General features: G+C 40.6%; 1 protein-coding gene across 4 annotated transcripts in view; it reads right to left on the reverse strand.

Annotated features, from left to right (window-relative positions):
* The window catches only part of LOC143217574 (uncharacterized), a 285,200-nt gene that overhangs the window by 100,467 nt on the left and 162,285 nt on the right, over nucleotides 1-22,448 (reverse strand). For 2 of the 4 annotated variants that reach the window (XM_076441988.1, XM_076441999.1), the window contains exon 3: nucleotides 11,529-11,579. The exons of the other annotated variants lie outside the window; for them this stretch is intronic. In XM_076441988.1, the coding sequence (XP_076298103.1) occupies nucleotides 11,529-11,579 (51 nt within the window). The remainder of the gene's footprint in view (nucleotides 1-11,528; nucleotides 11,580-22,448) is intronic. 4 annotated transcript variants of the gene reach the window in all.

Below are 22,448 nucleotides of genomic sequence, written 5' to 3' on the forward strand. Positions count from 1 at the left end.
TGAAATATTTATAGATGATATCGTTTAGCGACTAAGATATTTCAGCTGGTAAAAATGACAAGGCTCTATTTATTTAGCGCAATTTTTAATACAATATGTGCTTGGACGAACAAGTTTATCGAATCAATATCCACGCGTATGCAACTTCACAATATCGATAATAATTATAAAATGAAAAATATGAAACCGGTGATTCGACCGACGGTGGTAGATTTAACATTTGTCGCGGAAACATTCTTCAACGTTGCTCTTTATCTCGCGCACGGACCCCGAAGAGACTAGTAGATCGAGCAGAAACCACGCGCGCGGCGTGTCGTTACGTAACTGGTCGCGGACACGTAAAGTTTTCTCTCCGTCGCGTTTTAATGACAGCCGAAGTCTGTTGACAACGCGAGCGAGCTGGTTCGCGGGACTCGCGTGAGTCACGTTCCAAGGAAATCGCTGGTGGCGTGCGTAATACGCGAGGCTGGCATGAATGAAAACAGCCGTTGTTGTCATGACGACCAGGTGAGAGGAGCGCGGATATACTTCAGAGGAAGTTCCCCTTTATGAATGAACCGACGACGACAATACGTGTGCAGAACAGTCGCACACAACGCCGATCGGATTGACGACGTTCGTTCGTGTGCTTGTTCGAGCGTTAACGCGAGCGAACCGTTCTAAGCCGACACGCGCGTTAAAAACGAGCGGCCGCGTGCCCGTCCAACGAGGGGATTCAGCACAGTTTAATGGTCGTAAGGGACGGTCAAACTTGATGATCGCGTGGAACCCGCGTCGATGAAAACGCGGCTTCCCCGACGGATCGATCACGCTCGACCGAATTTCCTGGGAACCGCGACGAGATCGAGGATTCGTGGTGCAGGAGGAAAACTGACGAGTCGGATTATAATGAGAGGAAACTGTTTGTTCTCAGTTGGTGTCCATTGTAGCGGTTGTTCGTGAATAGACTGCGGATCTTTATGCAAAATAAAAAATGTCTGCACCGATTGCAAGCCACAGGAGCCACATAGAAATTTCTTTCGTTTTTTAATTGTCTTATAAAGCTGAAATTTAATACACTGATGCCCTTAATCTTCTTAATTCGGCCACTGCTTTAAATTGTACGTGTCCATTTTTGTCATAAATCCATAAAATCCGCGGTCTATTCAGGAATTAATGGTGTTTCGAAAATACATCAGTTTTCTGTAAACAACCTCGTAGTATCTTTCGGAACCGTTCAATATTTTTCTAGATCTAGGAGAAACAGTGAACTTCTGCGTAATCTGCAGCTGATTCACTCCGAGATTGCATCGTTGGCGTTTCGGGACTCTGAGATAAGCGGAAACATCCTCTGGAACGCGATAGCGCGTCTATTAGGCGGAGTATTGTTTGTTCAAAAAATCTGGGATTGAAAATTAAAAAGAAAAACAGGAGGATGGGCGAATTATTATTAGCCAGTGGATCTTTATCTATATGTATAATAAAAATCAAATGCTATTCGTTGGTCACGACATTACGGGAGAACGGCTGGTGCAAAATAAAAATTGCCTGATTTTAATAGAAGAAAAATGATGTGCTGTCATCTTTGAATCTTTTAAATTTTCCTACAATTTTATACACACATTATAGATAAAGATCCGCAGTCTATTAATTATTTTACTAGGATCTTTTACGGGGCTATTTCCGTGTACGAGAGTTTAAAATGGTGGTTGAAAAATTTCCGTCTGAAAATCGAAGCTGCGTTGCATTCGAACAATGCCGGTCGTCACACATTGTCATCGCTGAAGTTAAAATTATTTCAATTCCGCCGTGATCGCCTCCGTTAATCAGTGATTGTACAGGTACGGCGCAATTGCGCAATTACGGCAGTTCGTTAAATAGTAAATTGTGCCGCTACTTGTTCATACAAATTCACTGTATAGTTAGCTGCGAATTCGCGTTGATTGAATGGCCGTCCCGCCGGGCATTCGCAGCCTTGGCGGTAATGGAATTTACAAGTTCAAGCCTACGTTCCGATAAAAATCGCGGCAGCCGGTGTTCAACTCGAACTTCCACCAGAATATCGATCGTCGCGCGTTCCGCCTTTTCCAACATGAAAAACATTTCTTTTGCAAAGTATAATGCGAATGTTTATTGTAAAGTGTATCGAGAATGTTTTTTAAATGTATAAATTCGTATCACGGTACGCAACATCGATTTCGTTATTTGTCGGAAGCCACGTACAACATGCAAACAAATAAATCGGATGATTCACTGCGTATTCTCCGGAGTGCGCAATAGTTGAGGCGATTAGGCCATCGAGGAATTTTTGCTGGTGTTCAACTCGAACTTCCACCAGAAAATCGATCGTCGCGCGTTCCGCCTTTTCCAACATGAAAAACATTTCTTTTGTGAAGTATAATGAGAATGTTTGTTGTATAGTGTATTGTAAAGTGTATCGAAAATGTTTTAAATGTATAAATTCGTATCACGGCACGCAACATCGATTTCGTTATTTGTCGGAAGCCACGTACAACATGCAAACAAATAAATCGGATGATTCACTGCGTATTCTCCGGAGTGCGCAATAGTTGAGGCGATTAGGCCATCGAGGAATTTTTGCTAGTAAAAGTGGACCCCGAGATATCCGCCATGTTGCCGGGATGAGGAAACTGGTAAAAGGTAGTTGAAGGTATCGATGAATCACTGGGATTCTGTCTCGTGTGCGGCTGACGAGGTCTCGAGGAATCGTTGTATGTGTATTATATGATACAGTGACAAGCGTGGGCCGCGGAAGATTCGCAAATCTAATATACGTGGGCGGCGTGCGTGGATGCAACATTAATCGCCTGTAAACGAGAATTCCGCAGGATTAGCCGTTAACCCCGAAGGTGTGTTGCACATGAATATTACAACGTTTCATTCCTAATCCTTCATCAATTACGTTAGATGCGCGTATCTCAACGGTTTTTTTTTTTTATTACCGTCGCACTCGTATATCGCGATTACAGTCAAGGTCATCGGGTTTTACGAACGATCGAATTCTGTAGGTGCAATTTCGATTTAAAAAATATCGAACCGGATAAAAAGAAATTCCTTGTTCTTACAATGCTTAAAAACTTTCTTGTCGTCCCTTTAATTATTGTGGAAACGCGAACATTTTCTTGCATTGAACATAGCTAATTGCTAATTTATAAAATTTACGCTGTTGCCACTGAACAGTTCACCATGAATTGTGATTTTAAACCTTAGGACTCGAATAGTGACTCTGAGAGGCGCCACTAAAAATTGCTATTTTTTGATGCGATAAACATATTTAATTATTTTAATATAATAATAATTAATTTAATTTAAACACATTTTTCGATGCGATAAGTAGATTAGAAGATATTCCAGCAAAATGAGTTTAAAATGAACATTTTCTCAATTTCCTCGACAACCGTTGGTTTTAGCAATTTAGCAAAATGTTGTTTACATTGTTCAATATGTCGGTGAATGTATGGAAATATGTAAAACTACAGCAAGTACAATTTCACTAAAAGGTGGATTTGATCAACTATTTTTAATGATTTGGTGCCATTTATAAACTAGCAAATAAATACTAGAATGTAACAGAATACACTTGAATACAGCAGAATGTATTCTTTAAATTGAGAGGCCGAAATGACATTCCGAACGATCTAATAAATTTTGTACAATTTTTAGGACAATATGTGCTTGGAGAAAGAAATCGAATCAATTTCCGTGTAAGCAACTTCATCGTTTCAATAATTGTAAGATGAAAGTAACTCAATGTTTTACTTGTTTGAAAAATCGCACAACAGATAGAACAAAATGTTATAAAACTTATTCCAAATGGTATAAAAGTAGCTATCATTTTCCATGGAGAGGGATTGAGAGAGATTAAGCAACTTCATCTCGTTTCAATAATTGTAAGATGAAAAATATGAAACCCGTCATTTGACCGGCACTGGTAGGTTTAAAATCGTTCCAACGAAAGTGCTTTGTAGAAAATATTTCCACAACTAACTAGCCAACTTCATAATTCCAGACAATAGGTGCAACCTGTTTCGCAGATCCGAGACAATTTCGAAGTGTTCTTCCGGACAGAAACGGTCGGAGATCGGCAGATAAAGGAGGACGAAGATCGGCCATCTGTGTCACACGTCGATCGCGATAAGGACTTCGCACGGAGAGTTTCATCCTTGGTGGTCTGAAACCGCGGACGGTTGAGAACCGCGGGGAAACACTCTCGAGTGGGCGCTAAACATGTTTACTTACAAGATGCACCGATGCAAGAGCGTTCGCGCGGATATACAAAGTCTGTAAGTGCCTGTTTCGCGGCGAGCGTACTCCGACAGGATAACCAGGCTTTCGTTTCTCGCTTAAGATCGCGAAGTCGTTTGCATACAGTCGCGTGGTCTCTATGAACGCGACCGCTACGTAATCGACTCCGTAATTCCTCTTATCTCGCGCACTGTTTGCTCGGATTATCGTTCCTTTGTCGCATATTCTTGTACGGTCTTAACCCCTTGCCGTACTTTGACTTGCCAGACTCGTGATGAACGGTTTTTGACAAAGTCTAACGAATATGCATGTGTTACGCGTTTCATTTTAGATGAAATGATATTTGATTCGTTTGTAATCAATATTTAACACTAAACCTACCACTGCCGGTCAAATAACCGGTCCTGGATTATTAATTTTGTAATTATATGAAACGATGACGTTGCTCACGTGGAAATTGAATCGATAAATTTATTTATCCAAGCACGTAGGGTAAACTGTACAATAAATTGGCACCGTAAGCCAAAATCGTAGTAAAAATCTTTTTATCTTCTTTCGAAATGTTTAAGCGAGCTTAACTTGCTATTATTATAAGCTAAACTAATTCTTCTAGCCTTACAGAGAAATTGCAGTCGTTTGGTCCATTAAAAAATCAAGTGTGTGTGATCAGTTATGTTTGACTACATAGTATGTCCCCGAATCGGCTGCAAAGCGATCGATATCCGCGTAGAAATGTTTGGAACGCGTTACTCTCTGATTGCGAGTCGTGACTGGGCCGCGTATTTTCGCGCACGACATTTATTGCCGCGGCAGCAAGTTTTAAAACATCACGTCCGTACGTCGCTATTGTTAACGAGGCGATAGTAATTTCTGATCTAGGCCACCGGTGACGTCACCGAACGGGACCGCGGGAGGCGAGCAACAAATTTCGAGCAACTAAATTAGCTACCGAACAGAATTATTGTCGCGAGCGTTATATTCAATTACCGAAAGCACGATGACAAATAAGAACGAAGGGCGCTGCGCTGGGATACGTTCGATTAATTCAACGAAGGCCGCGCGTCCAATTGGCCGCGTCAAATTGTCCATTCGAGAGCCCGTGGTAGATTTACAACTCTGTGCATCGATTAAAAACCGAACAAACGTCGGACCCTTTAAAATAACACTTAGATAATTTTGGCCAGATAAACCGGGTTTCCTCTAATCAAACACCGTCAAATTAATTATACAGAAGGACGAACATTGCATAAGAATGACGGTGTGTCATCCTTCGAGCGTCTCAAGTGAACTTTGAACTATCGAGAAGCTGATCGAGGTTGAGCACATTGATCGAAAGGAGTCGGCACTGATCAAGGCGTTTGGCTGGTGCCATTCAACGTCACTCGTTAAGACATCCACGCCAAATTGGGAAACGAGCTCTTCCTGCTCTCGCACGTTAATTAATCTGCATTTGCGAGACGCAACTTCGTCGATGCAACGACCCATTTGCCGTGTTCCGATCGTTTTCCGTACCGACCAGTTTCGCGAACCTTTCGAACAATCACGATCGCTTGGAGAAAGTTTACGGGACAACTCCGGTTAATTAATAGGTTCGGCCGAGTTGACGCCGGGGAATAATCGACGCCGAATCGAACGGGCACACCTTCTTTTCGCACGATCAATCGACGTTTTATCGAGCGAATTATGTAGAGAGACGCCCGGCGGATACACGCGAGAAACCACGAAAGCCTGACGTCCTAGAAATTTACGGGGGAAAAATTGTTTTCAGTATTCGCGGTAACGAACCAGTAAATTCTACGTAATTCGATCTGCTTTACGTGCGAATGAGTTTTTGCAGGTAGCAATCACTTCGATGGAAAGCGACTACCGTGTCTCACTCCAATAATTGTTTATTTATCTGGAAAATATTATATGGAAACGCGCTTCATCAATTTTAAAAACCAGTTTATTCACTGAAGCACCTATCGAGCGCGATGTTCTTCGAGAAAATTCATTTAAGATTCAAAATCGAGGGAGAAAGTTCAAGCTTAAATTAATTCTTCTTAAAAGAGATTAAGAAGAATTCTTGGAATAAGTTGATTACAAGTTAATTTTTATAGTGAATGAATTGTTTAAGGAGAGGATCTTTAAGTTGGTAAATGGTAAAAAAATTAGCTTTCGTTTTGCCTTGAGAAAACAAACCGATTTTCTGGACGATAAAAATATTAACAGTTCTCTGGATCTCGATCGACAATTGTTTAAACTGCAATTAATGTTATTGGTGCTCTGGTTCGATCAGTTGGATACGTTCATAACAATTTAAAATATTCTGAGTAATTTTTACAGACGCAAAACGGAAATTTTCCTATTCTTGAAAATGGTCTAAATTGAGAGACCGAAACACGTCGAATTAAATTTCATGTAATAATTTGCAAACTTGCTTATATTTCTCCAACTGATCGAACCAGAGTGCCAATAACATTAATTGTAGATAAAAATATTGTCTGATCTGCGTCCGGAGATTTTCTAATACAAAATTGAAGTACGCGTGGTACACACCTGGTAAATCAACTATCACCGAGTTATTTCCTTACGATTTAATGTATCGACATCTGGCAGCTCTCCTTCTCTCTCGGTGTTTGAATTAATTGCAAACATTTGCGTACACCTCCACTCGATAGGTGTGAGAACGGGCCAGGGAATGCGCGAGGCTGTGTTGGCTTAACGAGACACTTTCAGCGACGTTGGTTTAATCAGCCACGGTCATTATCTCGCGTCGACGACGAGCTTTATACGCGATTCAAACACACCGCGATTCAACGGCGACACAAATCTCCGCGTCATATTTACAAACGTATCGATCGCGGTGAAAAAAACCGTCGCTCTGGCCAGCAACACGTTCGTCTCACCAACAACGACTATTGTTTGCCGTATAATTCGCCCCGCGTTCTCTTTCATAATTCCTTCTCGAGTGTTTGTCGATGCTTCGGAACGATCATCGGAATGCCTCGCGTGGACTCCGATCGTTTTCTTAGATCATCAATGTCTCATTCCTTTCGTATACACCGCGGAATAACTGAATCGATTGATATAGAGACGTGCTTGTTAAGCCGGACAATCTAATTGCTTACAAATAATTGCGTCGTTCATTAAAGGTAAGAGCTGACAGACTTGTGAAAGAATTCACAAACGACTCCGAACACTTTACTGCTATTGTGTACACCGTTTTGCAACGTTTATAGCATATCTTCGATTCAATTCAGCAGAGAATCTGGTGTTACCTCACCATCTTCCCCTTTTACGACGCTATTCTTTTGAAGTTTCGTTATACGTCCAGCTAAAAAAGTTGTAAAAATCAATTTTTACTATTGGTTTTCACAATTCCGACCAAATGCATTTTTCCAACATATTTTTTAGACGTCATTTACTAAACTAATTCTTGTAGCCTTACAGAGAAATTGAAGTCGTTTGGTCCATCCATAAAAAGGTTATTCTGACTTAAAGTGACTTACTTTATTTAAAAAGAAGAATAGTAAGAACAATATATACATTAACAATATATTAGCAGTTTCCCTAGAATTCCTGGAGTCGATGCAGGCCCGGATTCGTCCAGAGTTGAGCAGAAATTTTATTTAAATAAAAATTGCAAATAAAGTGGGTTTAAAACCCACCTGGAAAAATCGCATTCTATTCGAAATTTTTAATTAAATAAAATTTCTGCCCAACTCTGCATTCGTCGTTAAACTTTTTCCCCTAATTCCCTCCAGATCGCGGTAATAACACATCGCGAAAGTTTCTCGGTTACACAAATCTGGCGGTAAGCCAGCGAAAAATCCGGGAAAGCACCGGCCAGCTTTTTTTTCGCGGTGGACCGACCGACCGATCGTCTGATCTTATCGTTCGCATATTTCGAGCACGGACTCGAGACCCAGAACGAGGAAACGAAGATAAGAGCGCCGGGATTTACTGTGGCCACGGCGGCGCGGGAAATATCTTCGCGAGAGAGACCGGAAAAACCGTGGAACGATTATCGTTTTGATCGTGAAACGCCGAGAATTTCTCGCCACAATTATCGCGCCGCGGAGAGGTCATTTTCCTTTTGCTCCACCGACTTAACCGATAACGCTTATTTGCTTCGCAGCTTTGGCACGGACGCTGTGATTGTTTATTTTAATTCCGGAGGCTCGGTAAACGACGCGTGGATCATCTGAATCGCTGCAAGAGCTTAGAATACGTCGATAATAATTATTGAACCTTTAAAAAATGCCTGACGATATCAATATTTAAATCGTAGTTGCTCATGTTTCACTTCAATATTTAAATAAATCAGATTCTGTATTGCCCAGAAAATCCTTGCACCAATAAACATCGATTAAAAAGGAGGAGGTTCTGGTCTAGTTAAGAGATTGTTATATGAACAATTTAATAGTGCGTTCTGTAGCGTTGTCCTTTTAAATGAAATATTTCATTCCGCCAAGTACGTAAATTTTCACTTCGAAATTCATAATTATGGACACATATAATGACTGAAAGTTGGATTTGAATTAAAATTTAAACATAATGATTGAAAGCTGTATTTCAATTTAGATTTAAACATAATGATGAAGTTGAATTTCAATTTCAATTGGATTGCTGAGAGTTGAGTTTGAATTTAGATTTAAATATAATAATTTAAAGTAGAATATGAATTTAGATTTAAACATAATGATTCATAGTTGAATTTCGTTCTAAATTGGGTTGCTGAGAGATTAGTTTGAATTTAGATTTAAACATAACGATTGAAAGTTGAATTTCAATCTAAATTTAAACATAACAATTGAAAGTTGAATTTGAATTTAGATTTAAACTTTACGATTGAAAGTTGAATTCAAATTTAGATTTACAATTCGAATGATTTCGAATTAATTATACTGCGGCTGGAAGCGCGCGTTATTTGTTGCATCCGCCTAATCGTACGCGAAGATCGAGGAACCGGAGGTTGCAGAAAGCTGGCGACCTCCATCGGGCATCGAGCAAGCCTGCCAACCTGACAAGACGCGGGGCCATCGCGCGTATTACAACAGGGAGTCGCTAATAAAAAGAATAAACCGTTGAAGTTTGCGTTTCGAGGCGGCTGTTTAATGCCGCGGGAGAAAGAGGTTCAAGGAATTGGATCGTTCGGATCTCCGAAGTGAGCATCAAGGATCCAGTTACTGGTGCGGCGACGTGATCATGGCCGCCACAGAGTATGTACACAATCCCACGGGCGAAATTGACCGTGAACCTTTCTGACCTACTTGCTTACATAATTGATTCGTCTTCGTTAACGCGACTCTCGTTGCGCCGCGGCGCGATGCAACGAAATTACGTGACCGCCATAAAAATGCGACGGCACTGCACCGCTGGCGCTGTTCCCCGTAGAATTCCGAAACATAGAATTGTCTTTAGTCCATCGAATCCTTTCACCTCTCCTAGTGACTCCTCAATCATTTAAGTGGGCAGCTAACTCGTAATTCTTTTCACGTTCCTCAAGCATCTATTCTTCTTCCCCGGAGAAAGAAGATCGAGCTTCGAATTTTCCATGCATTCCTCGCTTTCGAGCTGTTTCACTCGAACCTCCTTTCGTCCTCGATTCACGAAAATGAAAGCTAACCTTTTACCATTTACAATAAGCTTTGTGACATTTTTTTCAAGATCGCAGAATTTTCTGTTTTCAATTTCTTTAGATGATTGTCAAACTCTTCTAATATTTTCACACAATTTTGTCACAAGTGCATTTGAATGACAGTTATCTTTCTACTTCATAGGTTTCCGTTTTAATGGTTGGCTGCCCCGAAATTATCCGCCACGCACTTCCGATTAGAACTCTGCCGGGCTCGCCTTTCACCGAAAATCAATTTCCATGGATAAAAGTCTGCCGTCGAATGCGTCATAAAAACGAGGAACGAATTATTGAAGGGAAATCAATTACTCGAGGAGCGTGTTTCCATTTCTATTCGATTTTACATCGTAAACAACACGCGGCCGTACTATTGAAAGGTCTTTTCCTGTTCGATGCAACGCTACGTGCATGACAATCGAATGCACTTTATCATGTCGATACTATCAGTTGGTTTGCCTGCGTAGGTGGAAGACGTTGCGTACAAGACTGGGCAAAGTTTAGTATCATTGATCGAATTCCATAAGTAGATTTTATTGGCTTGGCAAGAAAGTAATTTCGAAGGTGAAAAGAACCTAATTTTTTTATTCAAGCAAACAACTTTACTTTATCAGCTATTTTCCCTTTTGTTCAATGATCTTTTGCCAAAAAGAATAAACTTCATCGTTTGGATAAAGAAATCGGTTTTATTTCACCTTAAAATACCAAAATTACTTTCTTGCCAATCTAATATACAAATTTTTCGGGACTCAATATTTATTCCTATTTATTTTTCATAAGGACAAAGAATATTCAAAGATGAAAATGATATTATAAGAACAGATATGGAACACGATAGAATATAAACATGGTGGAAGCTGTTGTGAAAAATGTGTCCACAGTTTCAAGGCACTCTATGCGTTTCTACACGAGAAATGTTAAGTGCATGTAAATATTGGTGAACCTTTTACTATAACTCAGCCGTGTAGGAGAATGCCATTGTCGTCCGTTAGTTCCCGAGACGGTGAAAATTGTTCAAGTCTCTCAAGTGGTTCTTCGCTGCATTTTGCAGTTTTATACGTACAGTGGGAGTCACTAATATTCGGACACTCTTAAAAGGACGATAACTTTCGAAATATTGGTTGGACAATTTTTAACTTGAACAATTTTCAATATTGGCTAGTACAAAGTTAGAACAGTTAGTTTTACCAGAAGACGTGAGAAAGAAATTTTGAAAGCAATTCGTTGGAATTATAGAGAAAATTCTACAAGTTGTTTCCTTTTCATCGAGGTCAATATTGAAAATTCTCTACAATTCCGACCAGTTGTAAATTTCGAAAAAACTTCTTCTCACAATATGTAGTAAACCAGTTGCTCTAACTTCTCGAAAAAGTTCAAATCGACTTGTCCAATATTAAAAGAGTAATCATGTTTTTAGAACGTCCAAATATTAATTTGTCACTGTGCTGTATAGAGTTATAATAACTTAATGCTGTGTTTGAATAATTCTTTTAAACTTCTCGCGATTCTAGGACTGTCAGAAAATTTCGGTGGAGAATATGGAAGAATGCGCGTGGATCAAATGGTCTGATAAATGATCTTCCGCTTGATGATCCTGATGCACGAGGATGAGCGCTAGGCTACGGTGTAACACCGCTAAGGATTTTTTCAACTCAAGTTAACTCACCCTCCCCGTCTCTTGGTAGAGAGTTGCACGTTCTTTGGATCGCCTACTCACCTGAAACAGTCGATAAGAGAAACCATTAATTAAGAAACCATTAATTTCACCGGCGCGCACGGTAATTACAGACTAATCAACGCGCTAACTTTATGCATTTATCATTCGTAACAAATGCGAAAGTGTACAAAACTTAATAAAATGAAGATCACAGCGATGAATGGGTTCGATTTGTATTTATTATCTACACGAATAGAAAAAGTATCGAGAACAAGCCATTTCTGAGATATCATTTCTTGTTTTACGGTAGCGACGTGAACTTATAACCAGCTACATATCGCATGCGATGTTTTCTTTCGTGTAAACCACTTTCCGAACGTCCTCGTTCGATTTCCATACATGCTACGCAACACAAAATGGAGAGCACATGCGAAATGTCTCCTGTAAGTTGGAGAATCAGTGACGTTCATAATTATTTTCTGATAAAACGTTTGGGTCATTCCATGCTTTTTGCAGGCACAACGATGACTTAAACCCCCCCTAATTTCACATGGACTACAACACATTTCAGTTAGAACAAAATCGGCGATGGTGCCTGCAAAAAGTGATCGATTCGGCACGGAATGACCCGTTTGCCAACATGGTTGTGGGAATTTTTCGATGAAAAATGCGTTTTCTGAATGAGAATCCTGAATGATTTCACCCTGCAAAAGCATGCGGCGTTGAAATAAATCTTGTAAATAAATTCTTTAAATGGATCTTGTTCAAAATAAAACTGTAATCGCTGCGGGAATTGGAAAACGAAGGAAAATCCTCCGCCTTAACGCGACCCGATTTTTAGCCAACAATGAGAGAATCGGGAGAAGCGTTTGATATTCGTTTCGGGAGCGTAATTTCTCTCGGCCGGGTTTTATTGGCCACGTTCCAGCCGGATAATTTTCATAGAGGAGCCACGTCGGTGCAACGACTGACAAATTGCATCGACGTGTCACTGCACTCCGACGTGCGCGCGCGAGCGCGCCCGCGCTCTCTCGCTGATAAAGTTCATTGGGTCTTTGTCATTTCTCCGGCGTTCTTTGTGCCGATGGCATCAAGAATAATGACCGGCTCGATAATACAGTTCTCATCGCGAAACAAATTGCTGGTGCACGCCGACGGAACACTGAATGCAGTTTCAGCAACAGCTGATAGAAAATTTCAGGCGCGATTCCTCGAAACGTTTCGTAACCGTTTTATCTCGACGTTACCCTGATCTTCTTCCATCGCTTAACAAATTGCTAACTCGCCGAGCAGAATGTTATCCATGGACAGCGAATCTTTACACATTTATGGCGAAAATGAGTAGGTGTAAATTAACTTGAAACTTAATGGTTCGAGGCTAACAAATATTTTATTCCATTAAAGCAGTTGTTTGATTGAATACTGCGTTCTCCGTATTTACACGATGGAACAATTAATAAAGCAATTAACCCCATGCCGTAACATTTTCTTCACAGTTACCGTGAACGAATCAAAGATTTCATCTAAAAGGAAAGTCCGACTCGTTAAAATACGACAAGGGATGAAATCATTTTAGAAATATTGAGTTGGGGAAAAACTTTCATCGTATCCACCCGATAGATGGTCCATGGACCATGTCATAACTACAGAGTTATTATACATACACAGGGTGGTCCACGCAATTGTTTCAAGTCATAACTCCGTTATTATTGCATTTACGAAAAAATGCCAAAGGAGAAAGATAAATGGTTCGAAGAGGTCTACATCTGTAGGCCTTTAAATGTAGATGCAGCAGTGCATGTGCAATTGACAATTGCATATAATTTCTTTAAATAGAAATGCATATTGTTTTTTACACAGATCGATTCTTCTGTTCATTCTACGTAAAAAATGATTAGGGTACCATGGCAAAAAGTTATTAGATCTCGAGATATTTTCAAAGAATGTCTTTATTGAAGAAGATGCTCAAACGCTTCTCTATTACATTCTAAACATTTCTTATAACGTTTTTTTATTGTTTGCATAACACGTTGTATTGTTCGAAACTCGTGAACCAATCAACCAATTTCAATGAAATTTTCAGAGCGCGTATAATTTATACGAGTTGACCAAACACATCTTTTAAATCTTCGTTATTGGTCCAGCTAAAAAAGTAGTAAAAACGCATTTCTTCAACATATTTTTTAGAGCTCATTTACTGTTCTAATTCTTCTAGCCTCACAGAGAAATTGAAGTCGTTTGGTCCGTCCATAAAAAAGTTAAAGTATGGAAAAAGCTAGATTAATATCCGGATTAAAATACGAAGAAACTTCGTCCCCGACCCAATATTTCTCTGACCCGAAGAATTGAAGTCAAAGAGACGAAATTCATTTCCATCAGGGTGGCTTCATGGGCGACGGAAGTGAGGGTGAACGAGCCCGATTACCATGAGACGGGAGCAATTAAGGATCGCCGGAACGATGTATGATTGATTGGCAATTGTGATTGAAAAATTACGGGCGCGTCATTAACGACAACGGTGTCGATCGGCGTGAATAATTCGCGGCTGAATGAGGACGCTTATCTGAAACACATATCGCGCTGTCACTTCGAACGATTCACCATAGCATCACCCCGTCCGCTCTGTTCATCATCCGGCGATCGAGGATCCAAGGCGTCGTCGTCGAACAAAACGAAAGCTTAACGAGCCCCTCGAATTTTTGTCGGAGCCACGCGTGCCCGAGTGACGTTCCCGCGAACATTGACAGTCGATTCTAACGATAGATTCCCGCAAGCTAATCGCGAGTAGTTGCAAGTCATCGCGACAATCAACCGAGCGAGACGCGCCGCGGTTTATCGAGGCGTCGCGAGTCTCGCCTTGGACGAAATTTTCACCTTCCTGTTTCGTTCGCGGCTCGTTACCGTCCGCAAAAATACCAGCCGCGTAAACTGCTCGGAGAAGCGAAAGCTAACTGACTATCAAGCACGGTTACTGCCGCGTCATCGATGCACAGAGTGGTCCGGTTGAAACGGGCTGTCTAATTGTTTTCTTTAATTTTATCCTTTCTTTCGGAGAATTGAGCTTGGCGTGGATTGAATATGTTTTTCTGTACGCGGGAGAGAACGTATTTCGATGGAAGTACACGTAGGTTAAAATGGAATGTTCAGGAATTTGATCCTTTCTTTACAGACGCGTGAAAAACGATATTCTGAGAATAGAGCGTGGCGTGGATTGAATGTACGAGGTGAAAATACAAGATTTCTTTTGTATTTTTGTTGTTTGTTGTGTTGGTAAACATGTCTGCAAAATGTCTGCACATTGGTTGTCGTGTTCGATGTTTAGTCGATTGTCTTTCGAGAAGGATATATGTGTTTGATTGTTTGTGGCGAAACAATTCGTGGCTTTTGCACCACGATAATGCACCAGCTCACACTTAATTGCTGGTTCGTGGTTTTGTTGGTAGAGTAAATGAATGTGCAAGTAATAAATAAATAAGCAGTCTTAATTTCTTGAAAGGACTTGAATAGGAAGACGATCCTAAAGACTGTCGTTCTTCTAGCAAATCTAGAGATAACGGATAGAGACCCGATCACCCATGACCTACGGAGAACGCGATCATAAATATTTTCCAAGAAGAAAAGCATCTCTCCGTTGGATTCCGATAAGGACCACCGCGTCCGAATTTTTATTCGCGAAGCGACCCGTCGTTCATAGTTGCACACGCGATGATTTACAAGAGCACGATTATCGCTGGTAAATGTGAATAAATAACGGTGTTAACAACGTTGGATAACGACGGCCGTAGAATGCGTCGACTCGTGCCCGACCTCGGATAATATTGTTATAAACAATAAATAATAAACTCGCACAATAGCATTCTTTCATGCGGAGATATCGCTGTGATTCGCGGGATGGGTCGCATTATCATTCGCAGCTGCTTACGCGGCTAATTACCGATAGCGTCAGTCTGTCAGCGTACCATTTGATGTTGTCTAAAAGAAGTCGATTTTACCAGACAATTTTGTTTCATAAAAAAACGTAACTTGTTTGGGATTTTTCTTCCAAGGTGACCGAGAAGAAGACAAGGTCGATAAATGTAAACAGTCTGCATTCGGAAGGTCATAGAAAGTCCACAATTGTATACTAAGAATTATTAGGACTGCTAAAGAAATAGTATACTATATTAAAAACAGAAAGTATAGATTTTTATGCAAAATAAAAATATTCAACCTAAATTGCAACAAACCGGAGTGAAACAGAAATTAATTTCCTTCCTTAATACATTTAATAGAACGAAAATAATAGCTTCCCTTTCGTCGTTTAATTTTTCTTTCCATTTTTCGTTTCGTTCCTTCCTTCTTTCAAATGTTTTCATTGCTTTAAATTACACTGTCTCATTTTTATCATGCCTGCATAAATATTCGCAGTCTAGCCAACATTCTGAAGATCATAGCAAGACTAAAAAGTCATAATTGCAAGGGTCGCGAGAATGCAAAAGGCTACAATAGCAGGGGCCTTCGGGAATGTAAAAGGAGCATCGTACAAAGGTACCCGAGATCGCAAAGGGCCATAATTTAATTACTGTGATTTCCTCGGCAGTTCGTAATTACTTCGAACGTGCGCGTTCTACGGCAGCTTTTAAAAATGAGGCTGTCTCAGTCAGTTTTAACATGATCTATGTCTGCTTAACTCTGCATTCTTTCTAGAACTCGATTCAACTGCATAAAAATATTGCAAAATGTTTTTCGATCATCTTGTTCACTTGGCGAATGCTTCGGCAAATTGATCATGTAAATCTAGTACGGCATTTGTTTAAGATAAACTATTGAAAAAATGAGCCTGTCTCCATCAACTAACATGATCTATGTCCGCATAACTCTGCATTCTTTTTAGAACTCGATTCAACTGCATAAAAAATTGCAAAATGATTTTCTATCATCTTGTTCACTTGGCGAATGCTTCGGCAAAATGATCATATAGAACTACTACGGTATTTGTTTAAATAAACTATTGAAAACATGAGGCTGTCTCCATCAGTTAACATGATCTATGTCCGCATAACTCTGCATTCTTCTTAGAACTCGATTCAACTGCATAAAAAATTGCAAAATGATTTTCTATCATCTTCCTCACTTGGCGAATGCTTCGGCAAAATGATCATACAGAACTAGTACGGTATTTGTTTAAAATAAATAGTTGAAAAATGAGTCTGTCTCCATCAGCTAACATGATCTACGTCCGCTTAACTCTGCAATTTTTTTATAACTCGATTCAACTGCATAAAAAATTGCAAAATGATTTTCGATCATCTCCTCCACTTGGCGAATGCTTCGGCGAAGTGATCATGTAAAACTAGTACGGTATTTGTTTAAAATAGATTATTGAAAAATACAATTTCACGAATTTACGAATTGATGTTCAGGCCGGTTTCGCAGGCTCCTCGCTCCGGAAAGAGGGATAAAATGGCGGATTAAAAAGCCTCGAATACAGCGCAGCGGCAGAAACGTCGGTTTACGGAGAAGCGGGTTGGAAAATCGATGGAGCGTGCAAGAAATTCGCTGAAAGTTGCCGTAACGACTCCCGATACAGACGCCGCTGTCATAGTTGCGTGCCGCGTGGAAGCATAATGATTCATAGAGGACACAGAACAGCTCTGACTGAATGTATTAGAAACCTCTCGCGATCGATGAAAAGAACTGCACGAGAGTCCTCGAACAGATAGAAAGTCCGAAGAATTTTCTGCCGGTGCTCGAAGCGCGAGGTTCAATTGAATTGTGTGGGTCTCCGTGAAAAGAATGAGAGAGACAAACTGTCACTGCATTATTGCCCCCGAATCGCTAGGCTAAAAGTGGCTCTTGGGAGAGTGAACATATTCCAAAGCGACACGCTTTTGGTGGATAAATACGTAAAAGTTTAAGAGCTTAATTTTCGAGTGGGTACAAAGCATGATGCTTGTTGCGTACGCGATAGTCATTAAATGTGGAAGCCACGAGACATCCAGATAGCGGTTGCTTCTAAACGTTGCTTCGAAACATACAGCTCTAAGCTACATTAAGAGATAGAGATTTATCTACAGGTTGAAGCCCTACTACCGTAAATATGAAGGTTAAGAAACTGAGTCCACTAATAGCTTGTATTCTAGAGGAGATGATGCTACCAACAGTAAAGATTATGCCGCCCACCCACTGGAGGATCCTACTCTCGAGAGCAGAACCCTTCAGTGAACGTTTCAATATAATTTCTATCTTCAAGAGAAGCCTACGTATAGGAATCTAGTCTACGGTGAAGATTTAGCATAAAGGTGCATTGAGTTGTGGAGGCTAGAAGTGAAAACCTCATCGTTGTAAGCTAGAAAGTTAAAAAATGAAATGACACTTGATAATTTTAATCAGAAAAAAGCATTTGATCTTCGAGAGTGCAGTGGTATCTAACACGAGGTTACTTAAAGTTGAAAAATGTTAAGAATTTGTGAGGAAGTGGCTCGAAACAATAAACATACAGCAATCTTGCAAAAGTGGCTGCTTGTGCTCGGAATAGCCAAATGAAGTCTACTGTGCAGTGAAGACGTAGCATAAGGCTGTGTGGAGGTATTGAAGCTTAAAAACTGTTAATAATTTGTCGTTAGAGTCCACTTGAAAATATCCAAACGCGAAGAAAGTAACCCGAAACAATGAACCCACAGGAATCTTGCAAAAGTGACTGCTTGTGCTCGGAATAGCCGAATGAAGTCTACTGTGCAGTGAAGACGTAGCATAAGGCTGTGTGGAGGTATTGAGGTTTATCTACAGGTTGAAGCCTCACCGTGGTAAACTTGACGGTTAGGAAGTCGTAGTATTTCACCAGGAACTTCATTATGCGGCCGGTGTAATTGGCTCCGTTCGAACAGCATGCGTTTCCTACTTGCTCGGGAGTGGCTTTCGTTCGTCTTGGCACGCACAAAATCGATCGGTTAATTAAATGCGGTTCCCGCCGTTCGATCGACGATTTTCGACGAGTACGATCGAACGAAACAATCGTCGGGGAGAAATCGCGGGAGACGTTCGGCGATTTTCGATCGTCTCGTCGTCGCACGTTATCTCCGAGACGCCTGCAATCGAAACTCGACTAATCTGATCGGTAGCAACGTCTAATTCCACGATTTATCGATCATCGTTCGAGGAACGGGCGTCCTGTGAGGTTCGCTTTTTATCGTTCCGCGTTTGCTTGCATTTATCTCTATAGCGACCAAACAATAACACCGCGGCGGAAGTGATAACCTGATTTAAACTACTCTGCAGTCAAAGGCAATTAGCCATCTTTTCTGGACTTGCTTCATTTACCGATCTGAACGATTTCTTATGTTTAGACTGCGGAGTTTTACGCAAAATAAAATTTTTATATGTTACTTGCAAGCTATAGGAGCTGAGTAAAAATTTATTTTGCATTTTCCATTATTTTTATATGTTGAAAATCGTAGTTAAATTCTTTTAAATAAATGAATGCATAAAATCCGCAGTCTATTTACGCTAATACCTCAAATTTTCTACGGAATGAACTTGACCACGGATCTTTATGGAATTATGGCGTTTTGAAAATTTTCAAAAAATTCTACGACATAAAATGTGACAGAATTTAGCACGATTTTAATTTATTTCACATCTAAAAAGGCTACTACCACGGAAAATAAGATTCTATTTCATTCCACTTTCTCTTAACACAAAAACTACCGAGCACTGAAAGCGATTAAAATATATGTATTTTAGCTGATAAAAATGACAAGGTTCTATTTATTTGGATTTGCAATATGTGCTTGGATAAAGAAATTTACCGAATCATTTTCCATGCAAGCAACGTCCTAATTTCAATAATTACAAAATTAAAAATGTAAGACCGATCATTTGACCGGCATTGGTAGGTTTAGTGTTAAAATTCGTCGATAAAAATGGAAAATTCCATAAACATCCGCAGTCTAATTATAATACGATAGAACGGCGATTAATTTCATTATTTCGAGTTTCCTGAAACGAATTAACGAGGAGCAGCGAAACGGAGCTGTTTGCAAAACGATTTACATCTCGAGGAAAATGGCGGGCCAGCGAAAACCGAGCAACGAGACCGAACAGCTGATTAATCATCGTGGCTCGTGACGCAGACCGATTACACTCGGCCGCGTCGCGGTTGCTCACGCTGCAACCAAAACGAACTGTAATTTACATTCATTGAATCATAGATAATCGTTCCTCCTGTTTCTCGAGAGTCGCACGTGCGGATACAAAGATCACTGTCCGCCCTGTTCTTGATTATCTCCTCGGGGGTTGCGCATTGTCGAGCTGCAGGCCGCGCGAAACGCTAATTATTGATGGGGAAAATCTCATCGTGGCCTCCTTCCATGGCCACGGGCAGTATGTAGTTTCTTTCTCGGGTGTTCACGTGTTCGCGTCACGAATACACTACCGGCGAAAAGTATGGACCTAGGTCTACGGCGTAATTATTTCTTCGTTTCATGCTTCTATACATACACCTATAACAGCCTTTTATGTATATGTATAGTAAGGAGCATTTCTGATTCCACACACTTTAAATCAGACTTGAATATCTCTGTGTAAGGCTAGAAGAATTAGTTTAGTAAATGACGTCTAAAAAATATGTTTAGAAAAAGCATTTGGTCGGAATTGTGAAGAACAATAATAAATTGATTTTTACAAATGTGTTTGGTCAACTCGTATAAATGATGTACGCTCTGAAATTTTCATTGGAATTGGTTAATTGATTCACGAGTTATAATCGATCAAAAGTGGTAAAAATTCAAAAATCTTGAAAAATTTCAATTTTTACTACTTTGAATCGTTCATAACTCGTGATAACCTCGATCATAACCTCAGTTCGGAGATGACAAACATTGTTTCGAACAAACACGGACTCCTTCCGGTTGTTGGACACGGTAAAACATTTTCTTTCGTCGTTCCTGGTCTCATACTTTCGACCGACAGTGTACCAGCAGCACAGTATCATCGGGTTAATCGAATCGGTAGTACAGTGGACAACCGATCGTCATTACTGCTTTCTAATTAACTTGCAGGCTAGCCGGCTAGAGGCTGAACGGTGGAAAGTTTCGGATCGTTTTCACGGATTAAAATACGACTTCTGCCGGTTTCTCTTTGATCGGCTCGCGGAAGGGCGAGACGTTCTCCATTTTCCTCGAGCGAGACGGACAGGACAAAGGTCGTTTTCCCTGCGTACACCGGTGTATTTTTCCCCCCGTTGTATTTTCACACGCTCCCTTCCCGCCAAGTGTTTCAACGCCGTCACGCACCAATAAATCGAAAACTCGACGTTCCCGCGACTGTACACTTTTCATTCCTGAGATACGCGCGGAGACTAACTCGCTATTTCTCGTCGAGGGACATGTGAACATTGTGAACCCTTTACTGGACGCACCTCCATCTACAACGTAATCAATGTTTATTTACGAGCTCGCAATTCGATGTATTAGATTGGCAACTAAATTCGCGACCTTTTGTTTCGCAATTCTTTTATTGTATTATAATAAACTCATTCGGTGACCATTCCTTTTGGACTGTAACACATCACTCATAAAGTCTCCGGTCTAACTAAGAAGAAACAAATGTTTTTTTTAGAAATTCCACTTTATTCATCAACATACTCTCCTTCAAGAGTGATGCATTCATTCCAACGCTCCTCTAACTTTTCGATGCCCTTTATGTAAAACGATTTGTCTTTGCTCTCAAAATAAGCCTCAATTTCGGCAATCACTTCCTCATTTCAGCCAAATTTCTTTCCCTGGAGCATCTTTTTCATGTCTGCAAAAAGCCAGTAGTCGCTGGGGGCCAAATCTGGAGAGTACGATGGGTGGGGAAGCAATTCAAAGCGTAATTCGTCCAATTTAACCATTGTTTTCACCGCGCTCTGAATCGTCTACGCGTCGTTGTTTCTGAACTTTGAAAACAACTTTCGCATGCCCAAATTTTCATGTAAAATTGTAAAGACACTGCCTTCTGATATCTTCAAGGTGTCAAAGGGTGCAAAAGGGTGAGACTGATTAGCAAAATGATGAATTCGTCTTGCAAAACGGTGAATTCGTCTTGCAAATTGATGAATTCGTCTTGCAAAACGGTGAATTCGTCTTGCAAAACCTGTAACAGTATTTCTGTGTCTAAAACCACGCGGATGCGTCCAGTTAAGGGTTGTCGTTTTACAGGTACCTATGCTTGGAGGGTAAAGTCTCGTGTCGATCGATCGAATGTTTCCTCATGGCGAGGAGCTTGAGAAGAGACTACTGCGAACACGAGGAAAAACCAAGGTTCGAACACCGAGATTTCACTGAACGATTCTCGCAACGCTTTCGAGCAGAAATTTGTCGGATCGTTTAAAAGGTTAAGTCACCGGATCCAACGGTCCTTCGTCGCACAAAAAGAAGAACCGATATTTCGAGGACAAAGACACTCGTCGACCGATGAAACTTTTCCAAGCAGAAAAAACACGGTCCTCAAAGGTTCGAGATCCACTGGGGCGATGCTGGGCTCTTCTATCGGAACCGAAACAGATTTTAGACGAGCAAAGTCACTGTTTAATTGATGCAACCATTTTTAAAACGACGAACCGCGATTTCTTGAAAAACGAGGGCTTGAAAAACGAAGTTCACACCTCGATCGATGCGATTTCAGACGAGAAACACTTGCTTTGAACGGTGCTCATAGGAAAAGTTGATAAACGTCACTCAAAACAATGTTTCTGGACTCAGGCACGTTGAACGATTGTTCAGCTTGAAACCGGTAACGTCACTGGGGAAATGTTACTGCAAATACGCCGATTTTTCGAATGGCACTCGGTGGCAATTGTTTAATTGCTGGTGGAACAAAAGGTGTTTAAAGTTTAAAAGTCACTCGGTGAGAGGAGGCCGTGGAAAACAGCTGATCGGCCGGCTGGCGTCCGATGGTTACGCAATCGGC

This window comes from Lasioglossum baleicum, chromosome 2, assembly GCF_051020765.1.
Source record: "Lasioglossum baleicum chromosome 2, iyLasBale1, whole genome shotgun sequence".
In the NCBI taxonomy this organism is placed as follows: Eukaryota; Metazoa; Arthropoda; class Insecta; order Hymenoptera; family Halictidae; genus Lasioglossum; species Lasioglossum baleicum.